This window comes from Manihot esculenta, chromosome 2 (assembly GCF_001659605.2).
Source record: "Manihot esculenta cultivar AM560-2 chromosome 2, M.esculenta_v8, whole genome shotgun sequence".
NCBI classification, from domain to species: Eukaryota; Viridiplantae; Streptophyta; class Magnoliopsida; order Malpighiales; family Euphorbiaceae; genus Manihot; species Manihot esculenta.
In genome coordinates, this window is record NC_035162.2 from 6747033 (window position 1) to 6759953 (window position 12921).

Consider the following 12921-nt stretch of genomic DNA (forward strand, 5'->3'; position numbering starts at 1 on the left):
AATCGAGCAGGAGCCATCACATTTTGTAACTTTCCTCTTATTTCTTTTTTCCTTTAATTTATATAATGTAATTCATGCCTTTTTTTTTACCAAAAATTCGACAGAATTCCCCTGAAATATTAATTTAATTCCACCTGTGAATAGTAATATCACACTTCTATAAACTTCAACCTCAACCCCCAAACTTTTTTTAACATCAAAATAATTTCAATTCAGGTCAAATACTTCATAAACAATTCCATTAATCTCAACACAAATACTATACTAATAATCAAAATTGACACCAAAATTAAAATAGTCAAATATATCCATTTCAAACCATATACAACTTAATCTCTAAAACTTTATGTACATGTCATATTTCTAAAAGTAACTTTATATAAAAAGTTATAAAATATACCACTATATAGTTAATGATGTAACTCTGATGGGTTAATGCAGATCTTGATCTGCTACTACTTGGATTCACAACCTGCGCGAGGAAAAAAATAAATTCCTACGCGCTAAGCAATTTGCTTAGTGGTACTCAGCTTTTTTTTTTTTATAAATAAAACATTTAAATCAAAATTAATGTAATAACAGTAATTCAAACAAATGACAAATAACTATATAACAAATAATTTGAAATAATCTAAATCATATTATTAATTCACATATATATACATATTTTAATTTCATAATCCTTTTCTTTTTCTTCATCATGTAAAAAATTTTATTTTCTCTTCATACTTTTATTTATTTATTATTTTTCTGTTGGCCCCTATAAATTTAAATGAGACTGTTAAGTTAGATAAGAAAACTGTAGCTGTAGGGCACAAAGTGCTAAATAACTGTATAGCTCAAAAATCGAGTCTATAACTGTAGGGTAACTCATTGTATCCAAAAATTAGTGTAACGGTAGTGCAGTACTGCAAGATCTGTATATGGCATGCCACACCCTTAAACTAACTCACAATTTCCATCAAACTTATTATTAGGACCAGATTTTAAATAATTTATACATTTACACAGGGGACAAAAACTTCCAATACAATATAACTTTCAATTCTTCAACTATAATACTTTATCCTATTACAACTCTGCTTTTAAACATTGTTTTTAAACATTGTCATATCATATGAATCTATTAATTTAATTCAACTACATAAATTACAAATTCATAATTTAATTCTTAATTAATTAACTATTATTCTTTTTTAATTATTATTATTTTTTAAACATTATATTTACACTATATCTCACTTTTCTTATTCCTTTCATTTCTATTTTTTTTTCATCTAATCTAATTTCTCTCTGTTTTTTTTCTACTAAATTTTTTTATTGTCACTATATCTAACCAAATTATATTTCTATCAAAGAAAATAGAGTTATTTCATTAGATCCATCACTTAAATTTTATTTAAATTATATATGAATTTTAAAATTTTCTATCTATTCAATCTATTATTTCTCAAACTTGGATTATACAATATAATTAAACTATTATTCACTTGATCTATTTCTACTAGGGTAGTAAAATTTTCAAATAGAACATAATTAACAAATTCTTAAATTTACTCAAATAAAGTTGAGCACAAACCTTAACATTCCAAAATTTTCCACAAGCTTAAAATTTTCTAATCTTCATTTTCTTTTCCTTTTCCTTTAGAGTTTACATTCTTCCCTTCCACTTCTTCTTCATGAAAAATAAACCAATAAATCATATTAATACAATATTTCTCATAAATATTCACATAAAAATAATAAAAAACATTTCTACATCAAAATCCCTAACATAACTTTAAATTTTCAAACTCTTGATTACTATTTACTCTCTCTCAATCTTGAATTTTCTCTTTGACTTCTCTTCTTTTCTTTAAATTCTACTTTGAAAATGTGTTGGGAGAAAAGGAATTTTAGTGTAGAAAAAAAAGATGAAAAATGGAAATTCCTTCTTAGTAGTTCACGACAGAGAAAGAAAACAAAACAAATGGAGAATGATTTTCTCTTCTAGTATTTTCTTTTTCTTTCTTCCTCTCTTTTTCTTTTTTTCTTTTATACAATTTATTTGCTTAAGTGGTTACAAATGAGCCACTTGTCTTTAACTTAACATTTAATTTATCTATCTTTTTTTTTTTCCTTTCTCTTCTTTTTTTTTCTTATTCTTTTTATTTATTATTTATTTATTTTTATTTTATTATCTTATTATTATTTATTTTATTTATTTATTTTTTTAAGATGTTACAAGTTCTTAAATATTGCTATTATTAACAAGACAGTGTTTATATTTTTAAAAATCTATTAAAACGTGCTTATCTTTTTTCATATCTATTAAAATGTCCTTATCGAATGTTTCCGTCAACGAAATAATCCCTCCTCCTTAAAAATAAAAGAAGATGATGATAAAAAAAAAAAAAAAAGAAAGAGAGAAAGAAGATGATGATAAAGAAAAAGAAAATCCCTCCTACAACTCCTTTAAGAAGAAAAATCAAAGAAAAATTAAAAAAGAAGAAAAAAAAACAAAAAAAGATGAGAAAGAATCAATAAAAAAGGAGAAGGAGAAAAATAATAGAGTAATTTAATTTTGTTCTATATTTTTAATGATAAAAATAAATGAAATGACTATTTTATTAATACGTTTTAATAAATTTTTAAAATTGACTTATTAATAATAATGGCTTATTAATAATAATAATATTTAAAAGTTAAATTATAAATCTCTATTTCACTGTTATGAGTTTCAATCGCCAACGCACGCCACCTCCTGCTTTGGCCATTCAGCAAGAGTCTCTACTTGGCATTGACAACACGTTGCTAGCCATTCGCTTGACCATGTCCATGCGGGGTGTGGCAGCTTTTCAAAGCCACTACATCCCATTTCACGCAAATTATTAGATTTTCTAGATCTCATCTCATCGTGCTAAGCCAGTGTCGAAAATTAATAGTATTAGAAAAATTATAATATTTAAGTGACGATGCATGTAATTTATATTTCTGCATAATTATTAAATAGTTATATTCTTATAAAAAATCATCAAATAAATTATACCGTTGGCAAAAATGTTACATGAAGAATGGATATTTTAGTAAGGAAAATTAAGTTTATGGAGTTAAGATATTATTTTTTAAAATAATTTTTTATTTAAAAAGAAAGTTATTTAAGAAAAATATGATTTTTAGAGATTTTAAAATTTCCAAAACCCTAAAAACTTTTAATCCATTAAATTAGTAGAAACTTTTTTAAAACTTTATCTCTCCTTCACTTCCCCTTATCTCACTTTAGAAAAACCTGATTACACCTATTCAAATAATTATATAAACTAAGGTTTTGGCTATGCTGACATACTATAAAATTATTTACTTTTATTTATTTAATTAAATATTTTTAAGAATTTATTAATTTTTTTATTTATTTAATTAAATATTTTATAAAATTAAACTTTATAATTTTTATTAAAGAAATTATTAATTTATTTATTTTAATATTGATTAAATAATATAAATATTTAAAATTATATAACTAAATAATACATATAATTAAATTTACAAAGATTAAATAATAAATATTTAAAACGGTTAATTTTTTTAATAAAATAATTAAAAATTAAATTATATAAATATAAAAATATTAAATTAAATAATTTTAAATAGAGAAATTAATAAATTTTTTAAAAATTTAGAGATATCTTGGTAATTTATCCTAAAAACTAAAACTCTTACAGAGGGAGATGAGAAACTCGTGCCTTGGAAATTAGGAGGTAGCTTGCAGCAGGAGACAGAAAGATAACTTGTGGGGATACCATACACTCAAATGTACGTAAGTTTTGGCTGTCAATTTACCAAAGGCAGGCAGGCAGGCAGAAAAAGTTAGTAGCTTTAGCCTTGAAGTTTGAGTCCTTTCCCTCATTTTTCTTTGTGGGTAAATTCTTTTCTTGTTCTTGGAGGAAGGAAAACTTTAAGCTTACGCGCTTAGCCTAGATAAATTCTTTCCTTGTTTTCATGGGCAAGGGCAACACATAGCCATAAAAACCTTTTTGGGTTTTCTTATCTTTCCCATTCATTTTTCTTACATTCATAATTTTTCAAATCTCCAGAAAACTTCCCATTGATTGATCGAACAGATCACAGGAGAAAGCTATAGCGCTAATTTCAACATGGGTGTTCTTGGAGTTGTTGCAAAGCGTTTGGACGCCCTTGTGGGGTATTTACAGACACTTTCTTCATGATCTTTTTTCTTTCTTTTACTATTGTAGCTGGTTTCTTTGTGTATCTTAATGCAAAATCTGATGTTTTTTTGTATGAAGCAGGCCAGGAATCATGCTTCTTTTTCCATTGTAAGTGGATTAATGAGATATATACATATAGAGTTCTTTTCTTTTAAGTTGGTTATATATAAGATATATATAAAAGCATGAAAGTTTTGAAATGGATGAACAGATATGCATCCTTGCGAGCTATCGAAAGCCCTTCAACGCTTGATGACCAGCAATGGCTGACATATTGGATAATATATTCATTCATAACCCTATTTGAGTTGTCCTGCTGGAGAATACTAATCTGGTAAGCTAGCTTTCTTCTTCTTATGGAAAATATTGAACAAACTCTGTGAAAATTGCATGTTCCAATTGTGAGATATATATATATATATATATAATATGTCAGGCTTCCATTCTGGCCATACGTAAAGCTGCTGTTTTGTATGTGGTTGGTGTTGCCTGTTTTCAATGGAGCTGCATATATATACGAGAATCTGGTCCGGAAGTATGTGAAGATCGGCGGCAGGGTGAACGGAAACTATTCGGAGGATCAAAGGAAAGTTCTCCAGATGATGAGCCTTGACGCCAGGAAATCCGTCGTGCAATATGTTGATAAATATGGATGGGATGCCTTTGAGAGAGCTGTCAAAGCCGTAAGTAACAAACATCTCCTCTCTTTCTCTTCATCATCCATATCTGTAAGGATTTAGTTGATGTTTCATCATGAGTTGTTCTTTTTTTTATTTTTCAGGCTGAAAGAGAAGTCAAGAAGCACTGATGATGATATAGAAAAATCACAGGATGGTTATATTCTGATTTAATTTGTAAAGAAATGATTCTTTAATTTAATCTCTCATCTCATGAATGTCGATATTGGTGTGTACGATTTTACCTCTTCATAATAAAAGGAAAAAATATATATAAAATTTTAGTTTGTTTTCGTTTACGAGAGTAGTCGAAATAGTCAAATATATTTCTTACGCTTTTTTTCTTTTAGGTTTCCCAATAACTATTTTCTACTTTGTTTTAATTATGGAGAAGAAAATTAATAACAAATATAATTATATATAGTTTTAATAAATCTATTTGTTGAATTTAATTAAATATAGAGAATTTTTTATAAAATTATTAAATGATACAAAGGGTAATATAATAAAAAAATAGTATAATAAGGAAAAAAAACAGATATTTTAAAAATAATGGACTCCCTATTCCTGCAGGATAAATTAATAAAATAAATAGTTTATAAAATAAATAAATGTTGATTATTATTTAATGAACTCTATTGAATTTATAATATAATATTATACTATGATTGTTTAATTAATTTAACTTCCCTATATTTGCGTATGTTACTATCAATACTAATAAATTTATTTTTACATGGGAAGTTGGAATGAGTACCTTAAATAAAGTTAATATTTGATTTAATTTATATAATTTATTTAATTAAATTGAATTAGACAGAAAATCAAATCATCATTAAGTCAGTAGAAATTGTAATAGATTAAATCAATTGAATCGAATCAATTGATCAGTTTCACTTATTAATTTATTCTTCATTTTATTTAATTATTTAATAAAATTGGTTTGGATTAATCATGTACTTATAATTTGAGATAAAAATTAATTAAATAAGAAAGAATTTATTTTATGATTTATTTGAGAAAAGAAACTACCAAATTCCTTAAACATAAAATAAAAACTAAAGTAAAATTTTAAATTAATCAACTCAATATATATATATTTTTTTCCGATTGAAAAAAAAAAAAGAAAAAAAAGATCGCTCATACATAAAGATAACACTAGATGAGGGAAGCTAATATAAAAAAGCACTACCATTCAGAAGTTGCACTAGTTAGAAAATGCTATTACATAAATCCACGAGTAGGAACCAAGTTTCAAGAGGAAAAAGAAGCAACATTGGCCTGAAAATAGTACGATACGTCTAGTTTATGTTACATCAAGTCATGGGCTGGAAGCAATCATCTTAAAGTGCATCGCATCTGGCATTCAAATACACAAAAGCATGAACAAGAAGCAAAATAGCACACCAACACAAGGAACACAGACCACATGTATTTGACAGGATCTACCACTAAAACCTGCAAAATCATTGTTAATTTCTTCTGAGAATCTAAAAAACTTTCCCAGTCAGTCACAGCAGCAAAAGGGATGGTAGGATGGATGAGCCTGGAATTATCTTGATCCTTATTACCACTGGGTTTCATGATGTGCTTTGCTCCTGCAGTAAGTTTAAAGCACATTTCACTGCTAGATTCCTCTCTCGTTAGCTCTGCGACTGCACTTGAATCTTCATGGATCATATGCTATAGAAGCCAAAGAGTCTCCTTCTGCTTTTCTGGTAGTGATCAGAAAGCTTAACACCATAAGTATTTAACTTCATTCATGTCTCCTCCCTGTTCATGGAAGAATTTGCATCGGGAATGGAAAGAATGGAGGTTGAACAAACACTGCCGACCCAGGTGAACTCTTCATGTGTGGGTTTGAGACCATAGAACTGTGAGGATGAGAAACCACTGATGGATGGTGAGGAGCAGTAAAAAAATTAGTTCCAGCTGTAGTACAATGGTAATGTTTATCACCCACATCAGTGGTAGCCTGAGAAAGCATAGTTGCTGGTTTCACTTGTATTGGTGCATGTAAAGGTCCTGGAGGCGGGTTCCTCGAGGAGCTCGCAAAAGAAGATGACTGGACATGTTCATTGCAATCTGGGTGTAAGAAGGGAAAGCCAAAGACTGATTTCCTTGCATGTGGTAGATTCTGCTGGCAATTTATTTTAGTAGGTATCCAACTCATACACGGACGTGTTTCCAGAGAAGAAGACAGTACTGGTAAGTGAGAGCTGATGCTTACAGTTTCAGCACCAGATATAATGGACTCCTGCAAGTTGGCTTCCTTGTATAGCATATCAAGAGGAGAATACGGACAAGGAGAAGGGTGCATCTGAGAACTAGCAGCAATCCTGTTGACAGAAAGATCACCATTTCTGAATGCAGCATTGCTTTTCCAGTTGACATATGGGTGTGATCTAGATTCTGGAACTTTCACCCAGAAACTTCTCTGCGAGGCCTGATTGTTTTCAGTTTCTACGGGATAATGTAACGTTTCTTCTGATTTTCCAAATGATGGACATAAAACCCTGTCCTGCTGAATATGTCTCTTGTGCAAGGAATTACCCAGAATATTTGTAGGATGACACTCTTGTATAATGTCCTTATCCATCCAAATCTTTCCATCCTCAAACCCTTGCATCTCCGTGTCACTTCTCCCAATTGCAACATTTTTTCCCATCAACCTCATTGTTGGTCTCACAGTTTTCAGCGCTATGTTATCTGAATTTTCCTTCAGATGAATTGTCTGAGTTCCCTTGTGGTCCTGACCATATTGTGTCCATGAATTTGAAAAATGGACATCTGGCCTTCCAGTATTTGGCAACTCATTAACACCAAACCGAGCTGGTATTTGCACATCGTGAATCTTCTGTGTATGTAGCAAATTTAACGGGACTCTCGCAACTGCCTGCTCAGTGGGACGCTTTTCAATTACAGAATCCCCCAAACTTCTGGGTGGGACAGAATTGTGTGGATATGATCTAGTTGAACTTATCAAAGTTGACTTCTTTAGCCATTCAAAACCAACCTTGCCACTTGAACTCATCTGCATTAGTTCACCATGTGAGTTGAGAGGTAGGCCATAAAATTCCTCATCTATGCACCTTTCACTCAAGGCACCTACTCTTTCCTTGTAGTCTGAACCCATACATTCTGTTGGAGAAAGATGAAAATATGGTCGGTATTGAGAAGTTTGTGCATTTATACTTTTGATGGAAGATTGTGGCATAAATGAAACGCTCATGTTTGGACAGTCAATTGAAGCAAAATCAGATGATGAAGGCTGAGAAAATGCCCTTGTACCTCCCAACAGATCCCCAGCTGCATATCCATGTGTGCGATCTTTGAAGTAATCAACCGACTTTCCTCTCAAATTGGAAGCTGTAGATACATTGCCACATAACTGAGAATTGACATGGTAATCTTGCACTTCATCTACTGTAGGAAGGAGTCTCAAAATGCCAGCATATGTGGGATTATGTGGTGGTACATTTTGATATCCTTGAGAAAACATATGCAAATTGTTATCATGAATTATAGCTTGGCTTGAGGGAGACCTATCTGAGATATGTTGTTCTTTTCCTTGATATGGGCTCAGGAAATCTGGCATAGTAACAGAATCATGAATACCTGGCAGCTGCTTCTTGTTAATCGTGGTATGGAACACAGCTCCATTTCCTGTGCTAACAGAAACATCCCCAATTCCATTCACCCTCACTGAAGCTGATTGTTTATCATTTTCTGTGGAGTGGTCCTGCTGCAACTGAGAAGCAAAATCTGGGTATGTGTTGCTCACGTTTTGAACATTGGAGCTCAAGTTCTTCTTTGGACTAAGTATGTCATCTTTACCTGAGAACCTGACATGCCTTTCTGAGTGTTGAAGTTCACAAGAATTTATTTGACTACCACTCGGCAAGTTGCAAATCTCAGAATTCTGCTGAGGAATAAGTTTTGTGTTTTTTTTGAGAATACCACGAACAGGAATGACTGCTTTCCGGTGCTTTGCAATAAAAGTTGATGCCCGGATTCCATGTTTCTTTTGCATAGAAGCTTTCAGTCCCAGTTTATTTCTAGGGATCGAAATGTGATCCAAAATGTCCTTTTCAACCCCTTTACTGCAAAAGGAATTATACACTTTTCTTGAATAATCGACTGGAATTGATAATTGAGCACTCTCCTGAGACAAACAAGTTATCAGACTAGGCCATGAGAGATTTTTTTACAATTAGATAAATATACGTCATTCAATGGTAAAAACATACTGTGGCAAAAACATGTTGAGCAAATTAGAGAACACTCTATGTTAGAACTGAATATAGCAGCTTCATCAACATCATCAATAATAGGATGCAATCACATCAAACTACTTCAACAGAAAACATAACATGACTTGGAAATCCATAAAAATACAGGTCATTAATAAAATGCATTCAACATAGTTTTATATCATCATCTAAAATGAAGCTAAAAGAGCACCTACAATTATTGATATCATACAACAGTAAACAGTATACCATATAATTCTGAATAGATAAACCATGTTACAAAATTCTTTAAAAAAAGATAGTAAAATAATAATTTTAAATTAAAAATATCTAAATTGATTTTCTTTATTTTGAAAAAATTTCAGGAACATAAAGTTCATCCAATAGAATGAAACAATATCTAATATGCTGGTTGTCATAAGTGAAAAGGTAAATATCGAAACAATATCATCCTAGCAAACAACCCATAAAGAAATCAGAAATTTCAGATGGAATGTAAAAGCATTGTGAAACTCAAACAGTAAATATCTAAACGCTTTGTCATTTTCAAAACAAGAAACCCATAACCAGTGACATGTTTCTAGCCATAGATTTCTCCTAGATGAAAAACATAAGTTAATTTTCTCAATAATAGTCTTACAATCCATTAAGTGTTAATGCCTTCAATTCCACTACGATATTTGAATACCTTAGTCACCACGAAAGAGAGTAACCACAAATGGATGTATATCTGCTTTAATTTCACGTCATAGCAGCAACCTTTAAAGATTATACCAGAATATACAGGCTTGATTATTCTTCAAGTTTGCTTTCATTGGAACTTTACTGTCTATGCAGGCCAGATCATTTTCCAAGGATCAAATTGAAGTTGCAATTTAATTATGTGTGATCTAAATGTGATGACTTACTATTTAATGATCCTAACTTATTGTGCAGAAATTTTCCCAGCCACATTAGTGGCATTCTTTAAAATAGCAATTTAATAAAATTTGTCGTCATACTTCAGCTTACCAGAAATGATATCCTTTCAAGCATTCATGTAGGATTAAGCACCCTATGAGGGTCAGCTGTAAAAGTTCAGTTACTAGTTAATTCACATCAACATTATCAAGCCACAACAGCATTCTTGTTTCCTTGACCCCTAAATCAAACATGCAGAGCGAATTCCTCAAGAGGCATAGAAAGATCAGCATGTGTAGAATTAAATATCAACTGTAAAAAGTAGGAAACTGCCATGCAATCAATCTGAGATGTCTACCATATTTAAAATATGCAAGAGTAATAAATAGATATGTTAACTTCAGCTATATCATTATGTAGTTACAGAACGATCCCTTGAATCGTTGTAGAAAGCCTAGCTAGTCAAGAGAAATAATCATCAGGTAAAATTAGGTAACGAGATGATGCAGATAGTAGCAATACAAATCTACTACTAGAATAACCCTATACTACCAGATTGATAGTGTTGTCCTAGCCTAAAGTTATATCAACAGCGCCAACGTAGCAGAAATCCAAAAGTATGAATAATATATTACCCAGCAATAAATCAGCTCAATAAATAGTTCCTTGCTTCAATCACAACATAAGTATCAGCCTTTTGGGATTCCTTCCTTCAATATGTTGACCAACAACAGTAATAAGGCCAGCATGTGATTTTAACGAAGAAGATCATAAAAGATTGTGCATGCCCGTTGGACATATATCATAAAGATGCACACGTGTCCCTTAGCTAACAATCGACACATCCAACACTGCCATTTACATAAATTTGATATCAATCATTGCTACTTGTTAGCATATACCCATTTCACCAGATACACAAGATAAGTAGCCATCTGTCTAAACTATAAGCTGATAGAGTTGCTTAACTTAAAGCGCTCTCTACCTTCACATCTCGGGCACTCACATCTGATTCCAACCTACTTACGTTACCGACATGAAAAACGATTGTATCATTTACTTGCTACCGTATTTTATCCCCGTGATTATCTTCGAAAGCAGCAATTAATGGCTGAATATTCATTATACGCAAAACCAAAGACAAAATAAACATCTGCACCTTATATATGAAAGTCCCCTCTCCCCAACCGTACAACACAGTTGGAACACCACACACCACGCCTACCATCCATTTCCTGCTCAAGCATTAGCAAACATGAAAAACCCATCTCCTATTTTTTATTTTCCTTTCTCTAACGCTGTCTTTATAGCATAATACTGATCTTGAATGGCGCCAAATACTTCTTAAAGGCCACTACTATCTCTGATTCTTAAAACGGATGGTCTTTAACCAGCTTTTCCAGCAGTGATTTGAAGCAGAAAGTGAAAAAGAAATACAGAAACCCAACTGGAAAGTGCATTCACAAATTACTGTCATACTTGCAATTCAGGTAATCAAACAAGTCGAAAGTATCACAAGCCTACAGTAGTTGGTAATTAACTACAGTCAACCCCGTTGTTTATTTCCTTCTAATGAAGTATAAGTTCTCTTCGAAAATGCGCATAAAATCACAATAATACTCGAGAAATCAACAATATTTTATGATGTAAATCACGTACCTTGTTTGCAATCGGCTTGTTCTTCATTTTCATTTTCTTTTTCTTCTTCAATCTGTTCTTCTTCTGGTCTACTGTCAACTTGTTCGAAATCCTTACTTTCTTTATCTTCTTCTTCTGGACGTTAATACTCTTCTTTTTCTGCTCATCGTGCTTTGTCTTCACAACATCCAAATCAACATCTTTAGCATAAGGAAGATCGAGATCATCTTCCATATCATCATCATCGTCATCATCAACCTTCTCAATCTGTGGCGAGACAGCAAATATCTCAACAATGGATCTTTTTTTAGGAGATTTGGATTTGGCCTTCATTGGCATCCTCATTTTCCTCTTTTTATATCTATGAGCATGAGCAAGACAGTTATCAACATGAGCATTGACTGCTTTCATAGTTGGCGCCGCGAAATTCCCACAAACCGGACACACAAACTCCAATTTCTCCTTCTCCTTGGAGGCCTCATTACTTGGAATTCCAAGGATTCCTTGTTCTTGCTGATGCTGAATCCTGTTGAGCTCATGGGACCACCAGCGAAATTTGGTGACTGTGATTGGAGGGAGAAGAGCTTCAACGCGTTGTTGGTTGATTTTATTTTCATCTAGGTCTCCATCACCAGTATCTCTAAAAGGCCAGCACTTTCTCACATCCACCGCTCTTACCTTCGCCGTGTATTCACTGTCCGTACCACACCACACCGCAAACACCAAATTTCAGACACAAAAAAATAAAAAAAACACACGAACAACAAAGCACACAAGAAAAATTAGAAAAACAGAAGCATTTCCCAACAACTGAAACAGAAGTTACCGAATCGAGAATCCGGCGTCAAGCTGAAGCGGCATGTTTGCTCCTCTTCAAGTCCAGAATAGAAGACGAAAGAGTAAAGAAACAAAGATGGTATAATAGTATAGAAGTAGCTTTGCAAGAGAGGGAGAAATGAAAGAGAAAGAAAAAGGAAAGAGGAGAAGCGTGGCATGATAATAGAAGAGCCCAGTATAAATAGAGAGAGAATGTCAGTGTTAAATAAGGAAAGAGAAAGAGAGAGAAACTGTCAGAGAAGAGAGAGAGAGAGAGAGGGTGTGGGGTTATGAATTATGATAGCTCTTCTTTTTCCCCTAATTTATGACTGACAGAGACCTATGAGACCGCTACCGAACGCTAAAGTGACCTCATTTTTTATATTATTTCATTAAAATTAAATAATCAGTATGTAAAATTTAAACCCTAAT

The 12921-nt window shown here is 31.9% G+C and overlaps 2 protein-coding genes across 2 annotated transcripts; one reads left to right on the forward strand and one right to left on the reverse strand.

Annotated features, from left to right (window-relative positions):
- The first annotated feature begins 3969 nt into the window (after positions 1–3969).
- LOC110609809 (HVA22-like protein f) lies at positions 3970–5181 on the forward strand. The gene is made up of 5 exons (XM_021749629.2): positions 3970–4180; positions 4287–4313; positions 4417–4539; positions 4642–4888; positions 4987–5181. The coding sequence occupies exons 1-5, from the start codon at positions 4134–4136 to the stop codon at positions 5011–5013; spliced, it is 471 nt and encodes a 156-aa protein (XP_021605321.1). The 5' UTR covers positions 3970–4133; the 3' UTR covers positions 5014–5181.
- An 867-nt stretch (positions 5182–6048) lies between these two features.
- On the reverse strand, positions 6049–12748 carry LOC110610113. Its single transcript, XM_021749986.2, has 3 exons — positions 12500–12748; positions 11695–12367; positions 6049–9047 (listed from the first exon to the last, which is right to left on the reverse strand). The coding sequence occupies exons 1-3, from the start codon at positions 12532–12534 to the stop codon at positions 6660–6662; spliced, it is 3096 nt and encodes a 1031-aa protein (XP_021605678.1). The 5' UTR covers positions 12535–12748; the 3' UTR covers positions 6049–6659.
- Between the last annotated feature and the right edge of the window lie 173 nt (positions 12749–12921).